General features: G+C 37.1%; 1 protein-coding gene across 1 annotated transcript in view; it reads left to right on the forward strand.

Annotated features, from left to right (window-relative positions):
* Window positions 1–18,841, forward strand: part of ADGRV1 (adhesion G protein-coupled receptor V1) — a 567,434-nt gene that overhangs the window by 257,798 nt on the left and 290,795 nt on the right. Inside the window, exons 79-83 of the mRNA XM_067731218.1 lie at window positions 3,034–3,218; window positions 8,244–8,493; window positions 9,020–9,159; window positions 10,688–10,848; window positions 18,102–18,202. Of these exons, the coding sequence (XP_067587319.1) occupies window positions 3,034–3,218; window positions 8,244–8,493; window positions 9,020–9,159; window positions 10,688–10,848; window positions 18,102–18,202 (837 nt within the window). The remainder of the gene's footprint in view (window positions 1–3,033; window positions 3,219–8,243; window positions 8,494–9,019; window positions 9,160–10,687; window positions 10,849–18,101; window positions 18,203–18,841) is intronic.

The raw sequence follows: 18,841 nt of genomic DNA on the forward strand, positions 1-18,841 counted from the left end.
TTGGTGTGGTGGGTTTTTACCTTGCTGCTTCACCTGCTGTGTGTGTCTCTCTCTTCTCATTATGCTTAACTTACTGTGTTTGGGTCTCCTTTTCGCAGCCTGCAGTTTTGTAGTTCCTGTTGTTTTTGGTGTCTGCCCCCAGTGGGTGAGGTTGGTTCTGTGAGTTGTGTGGGCTTCCTGGTGGAGGGGACTGGTGCCTGTATTCTGGTGGATGAGGTTGGATCATGTCTTTCTGGTGGGCAGGACCGTGTCCTGTGGTGTGTTTTGGGGTGTCTGTGACCTTATTATGATATTAGGTAGCCTCTCTGCTAATGGGTGCGGTTGTGTCCCTCTCTTGCTAGTTGTTTGGCATAGGGTGTCCAGCACTGTAGTTTGCTGGTTGTTGAGTGGAGCTGGGTCTTAGCATTGACATGGAGATCTCTGGGAGAGCTTTTGCCACTTGATATTACATGGAGCTGGGAGGTCTCTGGTGGACCAATGTCCTGAACTTGGCTCTCCCACGTCAGAGCCACAGGCCTGACACCCAGCCAGAGCACCAAGACCCTGTCAGCCACGTGGCTCAGAAGAAAAGGGAGAAAAGAAGGAAGGAAGGAAGGAAGGAAGGAAGGAGGGAGAATTAAAAAAAAGGAAGTAAAGTTATTAAAATTAAAGAAGAAAATTATTAAAAATCAAATAATTGGAAAGTAATAAAAGAAAAGAAAAAAGAAAGAAAGAAAGAAGATAGCAACTGAACAAAAAAACCAATCCACCAGTGATGAGAAGCACTGAATACTGTATTAAAAAAAACAAACAAAAAACGGACAGACAGAACCCTAGGACAAATGCCAAAAGCAAAGCTATGTAGACAAAATGACACAAAAAGTATATACATACACACTCACAAAAAAAGAAAAAGGAAAAAGAAATCTATATATAAAAAAGAGAAAAAGGAATAGAGCAACCAATCAATAAACAAATCTATTAATGATAATAAACTCTAAATACTAAGCTAAGTTAAACATAAAACCAGAAACAAATTAGATGCAGAAAGCAAACCCCAAGTCTACAGTTGCTCCCAAAGTCCACCTCCTCAATTTGGGATGATTTGTTGTCTATTCATGTATTCCACAGATGCAGGGTACATCAGGTTGATTGTGGAGATTTAATCCACTGCTCCTGAGGCTGCTGGGAGAGATTTCCCTTTCTCTTCTTTGTTCGCACAGCTCCTGGGGTTCAGCTTTGGATTTGGCCCCGTCTCTGCGTGTAGGTCGCCTGAGGGCATCTTTTGGGAAGTCTGAGGTCTTCTGCAAGCGTTCAGTCGGTTTCTTATAGGAGTTGTTCCACATGTAGATGTAGTTTTGATGTATTTGTGGGGAGAAAGGTGGTCTCCACATCTTACTCCTCTGCCATCTTGAAGGTCTCCCTCCTTGTTTTATTTTTTGTGTGCTTTGCTGAAAGAAACTTTCTCTTACCCTTGAATATGTATGAAAGTTTGAGTGGCTCTAGAATTCTTGGATCACAGCCTTAAAATCTTGAAACTGCTTATGTTGCTCTGTTGGCTTCTGTCATTTCATTAGCAAAAAAAGTCTGATGTCAGACTGAATTTTTATTTCTCTGTTAGTAATTTTTTTCCTGTCTGATTTCTGGTAAGATTTTTTAAAAACTCTTGAAATTATATTTAAAAATCACCCAAATACATCTGGTGTTGTTTCTTTTCCTAATTTTCTCTGGAAGAAAGCAAACTCTGCATTTTAGACGTATTTCTTTAGCTTATCAAGGATCTATGTTGCTTTTTTCTTTTACCTAATATTTTATATGCTTGTTGTATCTTACAGGTTTGTCCCATTTGTCTGTAATATTTTCTCTGAGTTCTGGGAGTGTTTCTTGAGCTTATTTTTCATTTAACATATTCAGTTTGATCGTTTTAGTAACCAATGGGCTGTTCCCTATCTCCCCATTGTAGTTTTTACCTTGTTAAATTTCATTTTGTACCTTTTATCTTTACCCTGTGTATTATTCTCCATTATTCCTAATTGTCTTTAAGATGGTTACTCTTATAAACTTAAATCTTGAGTTCAGCCATCATCTCGGCACTCTATAGATTACAAAGTTATTAAAAAATATATAGAGAATATTGAGCCACTTTCTCAGTGAGCTCAACTAATAGCAGTAACAGAAAAATCATTTCAACATTGTCATAAGTTCATTAGTAAAAGTATGTGCAACTTACAGAGTGTAATCATGTATGCCAGCAGCTGGGGCATAGGGTAGAAATCACAGAAAAAGTGATGACTAATTTGGATTTTGAAGAATTAATAGGGACTCCTCAGGTATCTAAGAGTGTAGTGGAATAACAAGTCAGTGGCTTCACACCCATGCTTACTCTGACAGTAAAAATGTGTCCCCCATCATTCACGTGAGGGGTAAAAATTAAATCATGAAGGCTATTTTCCTCTTACTCTCCTTGTCCCTCAAACAACAAATAACCCAGTCCGTTCAGGTAGGAAGGCTCATACTTACCAATAAAGGCAAGAGTATCAGGAGCTCTTGACTACTCTTGGTTGGAAAAGGATTTTCTCCTTTGATGTTTGAGAAATTTAGTGATACGTGGTGGCTTCTGTCCAATAAAAAACAGATAAGAATAAATTTTGTTCTATTATAGACATATATTCTTGTGTCTATTTCCTTAGTTGTTGGTCGAAAGAAAACAGAATCTTGGGGTAGGTGTAAAAGTGAGATTAATTTGACTCGTGATGTTAATTATTGTAGTTAAAATTAAGTGACCAATGCAACTGTTTGGGGCTTTATCTAGATATTAAGTAGAAGATATTTTGGTGATTATGCCTTTTCTTTATAAAATGATTATTTATTGCTTTTTAAAGTACAGATGCATTTGAAATATGATTTTGATGCTGACTTCTCTTAAATTCTTCATAGGTTCATCTTCATTTTTGTTAATGTTAGTAACTGGTAATAAAGAACAAGTTATACCATATATATCATTTAAGCAGTTTATTTTTGAACATATATTTTCATACTTGGATTTTTTTCCAGATAACTGTTGAAGGAAAGAAGCAAGCATTAAGCATTGAAAGCCGAAATCTTTTCTATGAGATTCTTTGTGCTCTTGTTAACCCAAAACGCAAGGACACTAGGGGATTCAGTCACTTTACTGAAGTGACAGAGAATTTTGCCTTTTCTCTACTGACTGATGTTACTTGTGGCTCTCTTGGTGAAAAGTAAGTATCATTTAATATAATAGCAGTACCTTATATGTATTCCTTCACAGTTTACAAAGTAATATGCAGTGCAAATTGATGTTTAACTGATGTAACTCAGGATTATACAATCAATACATTGTACCTAATGGGCAAATTAAGTTAATTATTTGAAGAAAACATAGAAACTACATCAAGAGAAATTAACTTATACTGTCAGTTATATATTCCTCTTGTTTTGAAGGTTCTTTTAAAAATAAAAATGTGTTATTGCTTACTCATATTTATATAATGAGTAGAAGATACATTTCTGAATGGAAAAAAAAGTAAGATGATTCCAACTTTTAGACATATTTTAGGCCATATTTTTTATTGTGGTAAAATACACATAAGATGAAATTTACCATGTAAACTGTTTTTAGGTGTACAGATCAGTGGCATTTAGTATATTCACACTGTTGCCACCATCATCACTTGCATCTCCAGAACTGTCATCTTCTCAAATTGAAAATCTTTACCCATTAAGCAGTAACTCCTCTTTCCTCCCTTCCCTCAGCCCTGGTAACCTCTATTCTACTTTTCAGTCTCCATGAATTTGCCTATTCTAGGCACCTCATAAGTGGAATCATACAATATTTGTCCTTTGTGTCTGGTGTACTTTGCTTAGCGTGTCTTCAAGGTTCATCCATGTTGTAGCATGTGTCAGAATTTCACTCCTTTTTAAAAAAAGTTTTTTTAAATTGACTTGTAGTTTATTTACAACGTTGTGTTAGCTTCTGCTGTATAGCAAAGTGATTTAGTTATAATATATATACATTCTTTTTTATATTCTTTTCCATTATGATTTATCACAGGATATTGAATATAGTTCTCTGCTCTATACAGTCGGACCTTGTTGTTTATCCATTCTATATATAATAGTTTGCATCTGCTAACCCCAAACAATCCGTCCCCCTACCCTTGGCAACCTTTGTCTGTTCTCTATGTCTGTGAATCTGTTTCTGTTTTGTAGATAGGTTCATTTGTGTCATATTTTAGATTCCACATATAAGTGATATCGTATGTTATTTTTCTTTCTGACTTACTTCACTTAGTATGATAATTTCTAGGTCCATCCATGTTGCTGCAAATGGCATTATTTCATTCCTTTTGTTTCTGTGTAGTATTCCATTGTATATATGTACCACATCTTCTTTATCCATTCCTCTGTTGAAGGACATTCAGGTTGTTTCCATCTCTTGGCTATTGTGAATGGTGCTACTATGAACATAAGGGTGCATATATCTTTTTGAATTATAGTTTTGTCTGGATATATGCCCAGGAGTGGGATTGCTGGATCATGTGGCAATTCTATTTTTAGCTTTTTGAGGAAGCTCCATTTTGTCTTCCATAGTGGCTGCACCAACTTACATTCCCGCCAAGAGTGTAGGAGGGTTCCCTTTTCTCCACACTCTCCAGCATTTGTTATTTGTAGGTTTTTTAAGATGGCTCTTCTGACTGGTGTGAGGTAGTACCTCATTGTAGTTTTGATTTGCATTTCTCTAATAATTAGCCATGTTGAGCATCTTTTCACGTGCCTGTTGGCCATCTGTATGTCTTCTTTGGAAAAGTGTCTATTTAGATCTTCTGCCCATTTTTTGATTGGGTTTTTGTTTTTTTGTTGTTGAGTTGTATGAGCTGTTTGTATATTTTGGAGATTAAGCCATTGTCAGCTACATTATTTGCAAATATTTTCTTCCAGTCTGTAGGTTATCTTTTCGTTTTGTTTATGGTTTCCTTTGTTGCACAGGAGCTTGTAAGTTTGATTAGGTACCATTTACATATTTTTGCTTTTGTTTCTATTGCCTTGGGAGACTGACCTAAGAAAACATTGGTATGAGTTATGTCAGAGAATGTTTTTCCTATGCTTTTCTTCTAGGAGTTTTATGGTGTCATGTCTTATGTTTAAGTCTTTAAGCCATTTTGAGTTTTTGTGTATGGTGTGAAGGTGTGTTCTAACTTCACTGATTTACATGAAGTGTGTGTCCAACTTTCCCAACACCACTTGCTGAAGAGACTGTCTTTTTTCCATTGTATATTCTTGCCTCCTTTGTTTAAGATTAATTGACCATAGGTGTGTATGTTTATTTCTGGGCTCTCTATTCTGTTCTGTTGATCCATATCAACTTTTAGACATACTTTAATATACTGTTAATTGTGTTTCTCCCTGGAGTTTTTGTTCAATTTCATCCATTTGGAGGCAGTTCTCTGAATGTTGTTGAACTTCAGAGTCTTTTGTTTTAGAACATATTGCTGAACTTCAGAAATGTTGTTTCATGGCTGGAGTTTCAGGGCAGAGAGCAAGTAAGAGGAAAAGGAAAAAGTAAAATGTGGTTTGTGTATTAACTATATAGTTAATTTTGTAACTATATGTTAATATTCTCCAGTTCTGGTGTTTTATTGATAAATTACATTCATAAGGTAAATTGGATCATTGTAGTACAAAGACCTGAATCATGTTTTAATTCTGTTTGACTTAACATAAAAATAGCTCATAATAGAACATGGTTGGAAGTTGATATTTCCCTCCAATTTTCACAGAGTACTATGTTATTTAAAAAGCAATTATTGTTATTTAGCGGGACATGTCTGATTAAAAGTGTTGTTCAGTGAAGTCAGATAGTTCACAGCTTTGTATAGTCTCAGTCCTTTCTCTTTGTTTTTCCATATTTATGCAAGATCACCAGGATGTTGAGATAGTGGTAGACGTGAACCATCTACCCTGCTGTGAATGTTGATTCCATCTTTGCTCTCAAAGGCCTGGTGAGAACTCAAAAGGGTATAAGATGCACAAAAGGAGTGGCTTTTTCTGTCTTGTTGCCTAATGTGTTCTCAGGGCCTAGAACAGTGTCTGGTACATGGTAGATTCTCAGTGGTTATGGTATAATGAGTGAATAGAATGAATAAAGGAATCAGTATGTTTTGGGCCATGTGCATCGTCCCTGCAGGCTTGCTGTTTCGCATGTATAATGGCAGTCAGGCAAGAGGAGCAAGCATGGCACATTTGGGGAAATCATCACTTGGGGAGATCATCAACCTTTAAATATTGAATATAGAATACGTTAGGTAGGGTGTGTGTATGTGTGTGTAGGAATCCGATTTAGGATTTTAGAGCGATCGTGTTGAGGACTATGTTAAAGATGAGTTTTTTTTAACTCAGGGAACTCTAAAGATGTTGACCATTCTAATATGCATTATTTATACATTGTCTTAAGCAGTATTCAGGGGCATCTACTGGGAGTGAAGGGTTTGGGAATAGAGCAGGGATATTGAGGAGAATGATGGTATCTAGAACAATCATTTGGAAGCCAAGTAAAAACAATGTCAAGTGGCATTGAGGGTCTGACTGAAGTCGGTCATTGTGGATTTGTAGTGGTGCCAATCTACATGTTAATGTGGGTGTTTCCCCCTCATTTAAACCTAGGTGTAAAGCAGATTTGGGGATTGATCAAAGTAAGTGCATTGGAAGGGCATGGATGTAGGAGGTTAAAGTGTCAGGGAGAGTGTAGTTGTCGTCAGGCCCTCTTAAGGGGCCAGGGATTTGACACACTTGTGTCAAGGTTGGGTAGAGTCACTGTACCTGTTGTGTTCGTCTGAGAATGCCAACGTAATGGGGTCCCTGATAGCGCTGATGGGTTAAATATCAGAAGATTCCAGGGTGGGTGGGTAGGGCGTAGGTTCACTGGTCTCAGTCACATTGTACCTCGTCAGGGGTGGGGAGGTCGACAGTGGCAGCTTTTTAGCTCTGAGTCACCAGTGAAGATGTAGGAAGCTAGATGGGAAGATGAAGAGATGAGCTTTTTATAAGCTGTTGTGGAGGTGCAGATGGCCTATATGGATTGAACTGTTTTAATAGGAGTCTTGGACACAGGGGTCTAGAGCCTGGATGAATGGCTGGACTAAAGATAGATTTTAAAGGTACCAATTCAAATGTGGTAGTTAAAGATTTTTTTAAAAGAGAGTATATAGCTAGAGGAAAAAGTTAGCCCTTACCCTTTCTTTTCTTTTTCAAATCTTCTGTTTAAAATTCTCAACTCCATTTCCCAGGTTAGGGGCCTTGACGAGGTATTTGTATCCATGATACATTTATATATACTCAGCATCTCTTGTGGCCCATGTAACTTTTAAAACTTAATGCATGATTTTTATCCTAATATATTCTCTATTCTTTTTGAGGCAGGTTTCAGGTACGATTCACCTTTGTGTCTCTTCATTGTTTGCAAACATGATAGATCCACAGAAAAAATGTATCAGATTTTTTGGAGGACTGGTTAAAAAATACAGATTCGTAGAAACTCTAGCCTCCCCCAGGCAAGGTTTCTGATTTAGTAAGAGTGGGATGTGATCTAGAAATCTGTGTTTTAAAACAAGCTTCAAGGTGATTTCAACACACACTGAGGTTTGGAAGCAATTTCACTGAGCACAGGATCTCGTGCCTAGGGAATGTTGAAAACAGTTGTTAAATGGATAAAGATCCCTGCTCAGGGCTGTTTCTTTTATCAGATAATATGGTTAAATTGGAAATGCTCTGATGGCTTAGAAAGGGGTGAGGTAAACTTGATGAAAACATGGCTCTAGGTATATAAGTTTTATGATATTCTTGAATATAAAGCAGAGTTTCAGTTTAGTGGTGCATCCTTTCCTCAACCTATTCCACCAATGCTGATGTGACTAATACAGAAAAGTACATTTTATAACCACAGATCTGATATCTGTGAAACAGCTTGCAAAAGCCCATGTTTTAGGTTATAAGGGGGATCAGGCAAGAGGATGCAGAAAGTTCTGTGCAGAAAATCCTAACAATTCACCGTAAAAGAACTGAAAGCACGTTCTCTTTACTGCTCCTGGGTAGGTAGTGTCATGGTTATACATAAAGGAAGGAGCTCCAAGGTGATGAATTTTAACAAATATGTTTTTAACAAATATGTTAAAAAAATTTAACAAATATTTGCAAATACATATGCAAATGCATGCCATTTTAGCAGAACCTTTGCTTTTCTGTCATAGAAGCAAAACCATCCTTGACAGTTGCCCGTATTTGTCCATACTGGCTCTTCACTGGTACCCTCAGCAAATCAATGGGCACAAGTTTGAAGGAAAAGAAGGTGATTATATTCGAATTCCAGAGAGGTTATTGGATGTTCCGGATGCAGAAATAATGGCCGGGGAAAGTATATGTGAATTAGTCCAGTTTACAGAGTATAGCAGCCAGCAGTGGTTTATAACTGGAACTAATCTTCATGCCCTGAAAAATAAGGTAATCTATCATTTAAAGAATTATGTGGTTAGAATCTGATTTTTCCTTAGCAAACATATTCCTCAGGATACATTCACTTGATCACATTTGTGGTAAATGCTAGACATGGTGAGCTAATTACGAAACATGTCCTATCTTTATGAGCTAGTTGTAGAATGTTTAGTCTCAAAAATAGTTGGAAATATTTCCTTCATGTTTTATTAAGTAAAAAATATATATACAAGTGGAGAAAGTGAAAAAAAAACCATAGCTTTCTCTAATGCTATATTGTATTGTATATCCCGCTTGTGATGAAGTCTGACAATAAAGTCTGTCAGCTGGAGACTGCTCAGCAGCTGGAGTAGAGGTAGAATGTTTGCAGTGGAAAACCAACCAGACAGCCTGCATTCATAAGCTATGAATAATAGTGACAGTAAGCAAGTAACTAAAATGACTGGAAAAATGAAGCGAACTTCAGAATGGGAGATTCAGTCATGACATTAATTTGAAAAAATCATTACATTTTCTATTCTTTTTGGCATTGTAGGTATTATCTTTGAGTGTGAAAGGCCAGAGTTCACAACCCCTGACCAACAACAATGAGATTCTCTACAGGATTTATGCTGCTGAGCCTAGAATTGTTCCCCAGACATCTCTGTGTCTCCTTTGGAATCAGGCTGCTGCAAGGTACTTGTTAATAATGCTTTAAAATCAGAATTTGTTCCTTCCCCATTCCAGTATCATTAAGCCCAGTGTTTTTTTTTGTACTGAACATAGAGGTCTCAGGTGAGATTTTAGACTGGAGAATAACCTCTACACTAAATGAGACAAAGCAGCATAGGAAATGGTCTAGCCTTGTGCAGGTGGCAAACGCAACCAAACAATTTAAATCTGTGTTTAACACATTATGTACTCCTTTATTATTACTACTTTCACGGGGCATAGTGTGAGTTCTACTCAATTCAGATAACCTCCCTGTGGTTATTGGTTAATTTATTGAGCAGGGAAGGAATTTATTTTGACCCCTTCCATCTGGGCTTGTGGTTCTGGATCTGCTGCTCTGTGTTTAGAGGGAGTAGTAGGGATTTATAATTCTAGTCCACATATGACTTGGAGTACATTTTGGGATTAAAGCCATGCACAAGAATGAGAAGAAGGGCATGATTCTTTCTTTAACTCTCCTTGGCCTAAGACATGTTTCTGAGCAGTTCTCTCTCTGGGAGCTCAACCAGGGCTGCAGGGTCAGGCATTGCTGGCTTAGAAGGTTTAGGGTTCAAATCAGTCACTAGGTTCTGTTTGTTACTGACTTACAGCCACACCAACTAAAATTCTAAAGAGGGTTCAACAGCTTAGTTGGGTAACCAACTGTCCTTCAAACACCAAAACTCTCCTTAGTCTCGTTGTGAGAAAATAATTTTCCATTGAAATTCCTAATGTCCGAGGACACATCTTAAACCTAATACACTCTACAATCCTCAATATATAATTAATACTGAACGTTTCAAGCTTGAATCTGCAGTTGGGATTAAGAAGTTTTATGTCCTTAGAAAAGTAAAGGGATCAAGAGGCACTGGAAGGGAAGAGGCTCAGTCGGTAGTCACTGAGGGATGCTCGGAAGGCATGGAATGTGACACTATATTTGCTATAATCATGACAGTTATTGTGGTAAAAGCCAAACCTTATAGAAGGAAACACCTGAAAGAACCCTGCGAAACATTTACATAATACAACTGGCTCAAAATCCAAAAAAGCTGAGCTAGGAAACTTAGAAAAGCATGTAAGTAATTTATGTGGCTCAAAATAAAGGAGTTGTGAAAAATGAGGAAGGGTGAACACTGCACATTTGATGGCTATGTTGACCTTTTGGTATTCTTGAATGCTAGGGAAGAGTACTTTCTGTTGAACACCTTGAGTGTGTTTGCTTTAGATTAGGTAGGGACTGATACTGCTCTTTTGAGAGGACCAGCTTCTTTGGTATTGGGAATGCTTCTGCAGGTTCAGTTAGTATTTAGGCTGCTTCTTAAAGTATCTGTGGGATCTTTGTGTCACGTCTTGGACAAGATGTTCCCTCCAATGTTTCTTCTTGAAAATGTGGTCTGCTTACGTCTTGAGTAAAGAATACTTAGGTTCAGTAAGTTATTTTTTCTTTAAAAGCCATCTCAACGCCTAAAGTATTGATGAAAGAGGAGTAGTGACGATTGTGTTTTTGCCCTAGCTGGTTGTCTGACAGTCAGTTTTGCAAAGTGGTTGAGGACACTTCAAACTACGTGGAATGTGCCTGTTCATACATGTCCGTGTATGCAGTCTACGCCCAGACTGACAACTTGTCTTCATACAACGAAGCTTTTTTCTCTTCTGGATTTATATGTATCTCAGGTGAGTTACAGTATTTTTGAGTCAACAATTTAAAATATCGATGAGAATAAAACCCATTTTCCCGGAGTCTTTTTATATATGCAAGATGTGGGCATACTGTAATTCATCAACACAAGGAGAAAATAAACTTTCCCATGGTCTTGTTCATTAATTCATACAGCAGTTGTTTATGGAGGACCAACTTTGTACTGAGGGAAAGGAAAGAACAAGACATAGTTCCAACTCATCTGTAATATAAAGTACAGTGTGGGATAGAAGCTAGATAGTAAGAAAGGGTATAGTTGATAGTGCTGTGATTTAGAAGGCAGATTCTGCAGTGGAATATCAGGATTGTGTGAGATAATATAAACAAAGCATTTTGTATTTTCATTAGAAAATAAACCTATCCCTTGGGTTGATTTGTATTCTGCAGTCTAGAAGCTCTAAATATGGCTTAACCACTGTGTTAAAAAAGAAATTGTCTTTCACCTTCTACATCTAGGTCCCATTTCTGGCAGGAATAGGAGCTTGAGTTGTGTTAATGTCTGTCAAACTATTTACCTATAACTTAGCTTTGAATAACTATAGAATTATTCTCATTTGCTGTTTTGATTTTGTGGTTGGGAGTCTGAGAATTCCTTACACTATATTTCTGTCCCCACCCTCATCCATTCTCTGCCCTGAGTCATCTTTTACAGACGTACAGCAGCTTCTGTGAACAACATGCTACATAGAGGACTGGGTATAGGGTAACTCTGAAGCCAAATGGCCTGGGTTCAAATCCTGGTCCTGCCATTGGCTAGTTGTGAGACCTGGGCCTAATACCTCCATTTCCATACCCACAATATATGATTTTAAATTGTGTTAGGGCTTCCCTGGTGGCGCAGTGGTTGGGAGTCCGCCTGCCGATGCAGGGGACATGGTTTCATGCCCCGGTCCGGGAGGATCCCACATGCCGCGGAGTGGCTAGGCCCATGAGCCATGGCCACTGAGCCTGCGCGTCCGGAGCCTGTGCTCCACAACAGGAGAGGCCACAACATGTGAGAGGCCCGCGTACTGCAAAAAAAAAAAATATATGCTTAAATTGTGTTAACAGGGTGGTAGATATACTAACTCAGACATTCTGCTTTCATGATATTTTGTGTGTAAATGTGATTATCATTGAATTTATGTCTTTTACTTGGTGTGCAAACAGCCCCCTAGCAATCTTTATCGATTAGGAAAATTTTGTGGAGGTAGAAGCATGTAATTAATTATTCTTCTTTGTCCTGGTTGTTAAATCTTTCTACTATAATTTAATGTTCTGTGTCCTAGTTAAAATATTTTCATTATAATTTCATTTTATAAAGTTATACATTTTCCTTAATGTATCTTAATTCTAAACCTAACTTAGATTCAGTAACAAAAGTTAATAATTTCTTATTCTTAATAGCATCTTCCATAAGAATGATGTTTCTTGCTTAATAGATTCTTCTAGGTACACAGAGTTCCAAAATCAGATGGAGACATCCTATTTTACTTTGATGCAATCTATTTACAGAAATTTCATAGACTGATGAAATAGAGCCAAAAGGTAAAATGCTGAAATAAAATCTATTTAGATATCATTTCATGTATTTCCATAGAGACATAAATCTAAGTGCTAATATAACCCACAAAAATCCTTTGCTTGTTCTAAATACTAAACATCAAAGCAAAGAGTTTTAAAAACTAAAGAGAGAATGTTACCTTGGTTTTTTTTAGAAGACTAGCAGGACTGTAAGATATTTCCTGAGAGAATTGTTAATAAATATGCATTTTTGCAACTAACTCTTGAAAAGTCTGCATAGATTTACTCATGTTTTTGAGAACCAACACCCAAATATTAATATCTACATTTATTACTTTTGACTTGGACTCATATTTGAAATTATTGGGTTTTTTCCCCCTCTGTCCATGACATATTGTAATATGGATTGCACGTTCTGTGGATCAGGAGACATAAAGTCCTATCTTAGTGCTCAGTTTCAGCTTCTGGGGAGGATGACATTCTATCACTCTGAGGGCCCCCAGGAAGGAGGCAAGAGACTTTTATATATCTTACATACACATTCTCTAATTTAGGTCAGGCCACACCAAATATCCCTCTGAATTTGGAAGCAATCTGACAAACTCTTTTCATGAAATGCGGTAACATACAATTAGACAGAAATTAAACCCTTTCTAAAAAAAATCAGGATAGATCACAGTGTATCTGTTCCAATTCTAGTTTACAGTTCTGGTTACTTTACTAGAGCAGAACAACTAAAATGATCCAAGTGTATGAAATGGGCATGTAGGCCAAGAAGTTAATAATCCTCCATTTAGAAAGGTGAAAGACTAGGCTATATACCTGTGACTTTTAAAATTGTAAACCAGTTTATCAAATTCCAAGAAATTAAAGTTATCCCTTGAAGCTAAAAAAAAGATAGAAAGGACGAGTAAATAACTGCACAGCAGTGTAACGTTATGGGACTCGCCTCAAAGGTGATTTGGAAGAATCACAACTTACAATAACTTTAGATGATAATGCCATAATTTTATAGTTATTGAGGAACCTAAGCATGGTTTGAGGTACTATTACTATTCGGAGAATAATATCAAAGAAACCTGCTCTGCTTCCCATAACTCTGTTGATGTTGATCTATCAGAGGTAGACATTGGGTTAAAATCATCCTAATTTTGACTCTGGAGTACAATCCATATGGCCTTATGAACTTAATGAGACGCTGTAACGTTCCATAATCCACTTCGTTTTTAACATCAATACATGAACTAGGTCATGTTTGATGTACTTGTAGGAGGGTGAGTCTCCTGTTTTGAAGTGCTTTTAAGCTGAGACCTCACATTTGTTCTTTTTTGTTCTCTTATGATGGAGAAATGCTTTAACACATTAGTCAAACTAAAGCTTTCCCTTTTAAATGATGAATAGTTTTATTTACTCTATAGATTACTAAGTATCTAAGTGCCAACACAATGTCATTGTTTACAGTAAGTAACAGGAGATAATTGTCTATAAATTGCTAAATACTAAGACTTACAGGATAAGTAAATCAGCCCAATCCAGAATACTTTGAAGCATGCTTATTCTTTTGTTCAGGTTTATTAAACTGCAAGACTATTCTAAAAAAAAAAAAGAATATTCTAGTTGTGCTTTTATATTTTACAAGCTGATAGTCTAATTGTTTTTCTAGGAAAAAAAAACTCTATCAGATGCCACCCATTCATTTTTAATTATTTTTAAATATAAGAGATATTTACTCAATTTCTGTGTCAGATTCTTCTAAAGATATTAAGTTCATATTCACAGTAATCGTTGTCCTAAGATAGCCATTATAATTATCAAAACAGTTTCATTCTATCTAATGGGGAGTTATTGACAAGAAGAATCGAAAAAATGTCAGAACTTAAAAAAAAAAGCAGTTTTAAGGGGTTACTGCAGGTGATAGAAGTCAGAGAGCTTAGTCTAATTCTGACATGGCATAAAAATGTTGGATTTCTCTAGCTATGTATCGATAATAACATGTATTGTTTAGGATGGCCCTGATTGCAAGTGACAGAAAGCAAGTCAAATATCTTAAATAAGCAGAATTTAGTTTCAGGGTTGATTAGTTCAGCACCCCAATGGCATCATCAGGGGCCCAGCCTCTTTACATTTGTCTCTTTTGCTCTCCTCAAAGGTTTTATTTTATTTTCTCCGCCTTGCCCCTACGTGGTCTTGAGCTGGCTGCAGCAGCTCTAAGTATCCCACAACTCTGCCTAGGCTTGCCAAGGGAAAAGCACTTATCTGGATCCAGTTTTAAGAGCAATGAAAACTTTCCTGAAAACCACCCAGAGCGTTTTCCTGCACATCTCTTTGACCAGAATTGTGTTCTGTGACCTTTCATAAACAGTCTTGGGACAGTTTAACACAGCATTCTTCAGTAGATCTTTCTTCGATGATGGAAATGTTCTGCCCTCTTCAGTGTGGTGGCTACTGGCTACATCTGGTTATTGAGCCCTTGAAATATGGCTGGTACAATTGGAGCCTGAATGTTTAATTCTATTTAATTTAAATTAATTAACATTTAAATAGCCACATGTGGCTAGTGGCTACTGTATTGAACTTCATAGGTCACCCAGAGGCTGGTCTCCTGGCAACCTCTTCCCTCTGGAGTAAACCCTTCCCTCTAATACACAGAACTTGTGTACTCTAAGGTGTTTCGTATTGACTTTTGTTCACCCTAGAAAACTTTTCAGGATTGACAACTTTGTTTTCCTGTCCTTAGCTTATTAGTAGCTGTAATCAAGAGGCATCACGCTGAAGGGAGAGTTGCAGGAATATGGGAATCGATAGAGATGAGCAACAAAAAGTAAAAAAGGTGACAGTTACAGCTATCATTAGGTGGGAGAAGAGAAAAAAACCTAAGCTAACAAGCGAATAACTGATACAATAATCCAGTGATCATTTGGGTTTTAGATTGATCTGTAGAGAAGGCAGAGATACATAAGTAAAGCAATACAAAATTTATAAATATTTTAAAGAGATTTTCCTGGGAAAAAGTGTTAATGTTTGGCTTGTGGAGGGATAAACTTCAGTGATTTGGACAGTATGTCCCGTTTGTAAGTGATGCCAAACAGTAGTTATTTACTGGATATCTATATTCATATACAAACAGTACATATGTATATACACATACAAACATTCGAATATTGTATAGATAGATAAGATCTTTGGTCCACTTTGGTAATAGCAAAAGAATCCAGCGGTTCTTTAGAGTTTTTCTTATCTAAATCAAAGATTATCAATGTTATTATTTTGTTAAGGGTAATTTATCTTCCATCTTACTGTCTAATCATATAGAAAAGTTATTTGTGTTAGTAAACTGATTAATTGCCTTTTTCCAACGGATTCTGTAACCTACATAGTGCTAGGGGAAAAAGCAAATGAAAATTATTCAATCAGCAACTTGGTTTTCTACATAATTGCCAAGGAATCAGTTTTTACAAACCTGTTCAGAGTATACCTTTAGGTAATACCTGGAATTGTTACACTTTATTTTTAAAAATTTCTATTTATAATTATACCTTTTTGTACCCTGTGATTTACATATTAAGGGAATTTAAACCAAAAAAAAGTTACAATTTTTAAAAAAGTGACTTGTAAATTTCAATTATGTTTGCTGAATACAGCTCTTCAATATCAGATAAGAAAATAAAAGATAAATACTTATATAGTGTTTAGGAACTTGGTAATTGAAGTATTTATTTCTTTAAATCTATTCAGTATCTCTCCCAAGGCCAGTTGAGGCTAGGCTGCTTGAGGTTTTTTTAGCCGCATTCTTTTCTCCTAAATAAAAAATGCATCTAGATAATCATCATACATTACACTTACAGGCTAATAGAACCTAGCCCATTCTCCTGCCACTGGCTTTGAATCCTGGACTGCCACCAGGTGTCATGCTAGCATTTTAATTGAAGCTTAATAGACTTAATTAAATATTACTGATCTGGTCAAGTTTAACTGTACTAAATTTATATCATGAAATGGGAGTATAGTGGAGAATTACCAAGTTAGGGGAAAAGGCTGTGAATAAGTTCTTCTTGTGAACTAGAAAGAAACAGCTGACTCAGGAGTATTTCTCCTTTGCCCAGCCCTAATCCCCTTGCCTCATATTGTTACCATCCACCACAGTAAACTCATAGTAAAGCACATATTTGTGATCATGTGGCCGGCAATGAAATGAGACTTCCAAGGCCCTGCTTTTAAGTCAGTGTGGTAACACACACAGACCCCCTCCACACACACTGTCACACTCAACCTGAACCTTCAGTTGAAGTTGACTCTGACCATCACAGGAAGTTCAAAGTGTACATTTGTGAGTTTGGAGCAACAGCTTAAATAGTTTATAAGCTACCTAAGTAACAATGCAGTTTCTGGCTATACTGTGTACCTGTGTGGGTGGATTGGGCAGGCAGCCCCAGGACCTGCGCACCTGTCCCAGAACACCTCATGGCAGCCTTCCTAAAAGTGGATTACTCCTGATTTCTTGGCCAAATTTCTAGGCTGAAAGCCTTGGCTAATGCAAAGCCTCACTTCCTGTGTGGAACTTTGTCTACCTAACGCAAACCTAAGCATATTGAAAGCTTTTCCCAGAAGGATTTCTGAGAGGCATTTCTGTGCTGACAATTAGTCACAGACCCCATGTGCGCATTTTGCAGATGCCCAGTCCACTTATGCCAACGTGTGGTGTACGTACTTGAGAAGTTTGTTCCATGGCTTCAGAAAAGATAATGAAGAAACAAAATGTCAAACAAATGCAGCGTCTCCTGCTTGCCACGGAGGCGTTGATGAATGAGCTAATACATGCAGCGTACAGGGCAAAGCAGCATACACAAGCCAGTTGTTATGTTTCAACACTTCTTAGACAAAATAACCCTACTGAGGATGAGAGTGGAGTAAAAGGCTTAAGTGATAAAGCAAATAGGTTACTTTGTGCAGCACATTTAAATTTTAAAAGGCAGGAAATATTTTCAAAATATATATACGTTCTACATTTAAAACCTAACATTAAAAGAAATTTATACAAATTGCAAGATAAAAGATTTATGCGTTAGTCCTGAGGTTCTTATCTTCCCCTTGAAGTGGTATAGGTAGGTGAATTCAAGTAGATTTAAAGAAAATAAGAATAATGTTCTTCACACTACTTGGAAATGTAGATGTTTAGGTTAAAAATCATCTCAGTGAGAAAGAACACATTTTGTTCCTGGTTTTGGCACCCAGGAGCATAAGGTTGCTTTAAAAATTCATAATCACCACTGTTGTAATTACATAATTATTTCTAGTAGACAAAAACGGGTAATTACCAAACCTGAGTTTTGGTAGCACCATTCACAATTTTGTGCCTGAAAAATCCTATTCACCTCCCTAAATATCTCTATTTAGCAAGCCACCTGATCATGGAAAATTAGATTGGAATTTGATTCTTTTCTTAAACAGTAAAACTTGTCTAAATTATTAATCTGCTTAATTTGTGCTTTCCTTTTAGTAGGGAAATAAGCAAGTAGATATTTGAAATTTAAAGTTACCCTTGGGCTTAATAACTGTGAGGATTTTATATGTCTTGTCAAGTGGACTGGATTAAAATTGGAACATGAATGTTCCCTGAGATGTTGTGCTATGCGGCCTTATGTGCTTACCCTTTCCAGAGATTTTACCATGCTTCTGTTTATTCATGGATTGTAAAACCACACATGGGCTTTTTTTGTTTCTACAGGTCTCTGCCTGGCTGTTCTTTCCCATATCTTCTGTGCCAAGTATTCCATGTTTGCAGCTAAACTTCTGACTCACATGATGGCAGCCAGCTTAGGTACACAGGTAGGAGAGCGCTGGGATTTCCCACTTTCATGTGATGTTCATGTTTCTTCTTCTGTGATCCTTGAGTATAAGTAAAGTTTAATCTCAATTTAGTTGAAATAAACTTGTTTAAATTGTAGTGGAGGAGGCTGGGGAAGGAGAGCAGTAAGAGGAAATGAGAGTATCAGGTCTAAAAAGTGTCTTTTGTGAACTTTCTACAGAGAAATACCTTCGTGTCACCGCTTACAAGAAAATAACTGCTGCTTATCATGAAGCATCATATTGTCAATTTATGTATTACTAATGTGTATATATGTTAAAATGAGCACATTTTAATTTAATCTGAATAAAATATGCTCTGTTACAGATCCTTTATATGGAGAGCATTAAAATGATATATACTATTTATTTATTTATATTTGGCTGCATTGGGTCTTTGTTGCTGTGCGCAGGCTTTCTCTAGTTGTGATGAGCGGGGACTACTCTTCGTTGCCCTGTGCAGCTTCTCGTTGCGGTGGCTTCTCTTGTTGTGGAGCACGGGCTCTAGGTGTGCGGGCTTCAGTAGTTGTGGCACGGGGGCTCAGTAGTTGTGGCTCGCGGGCTCTAGAGCAGAGGCTCAGTAGTTGTAGTGCATGGGCTTAGTTGCTCCACGGTATGTGG

The sequence above is a fragment of the Pseudorca crassidens genome, chromosome 3 (assembly GCF_039906515.1).
Source record: "Pseudorca crassidens isolate mPseCra1 chromosome 3, mPseCra1.hap1, whole genome shotgun sequence".
Taxonomy (NCBI): domain Eukaryota; kingdom Metazoa; phylum Chordata; class Mammalia; order Artiodactyla; family Delphinidae; genus Pseudorca; species Pseudorca crassidens.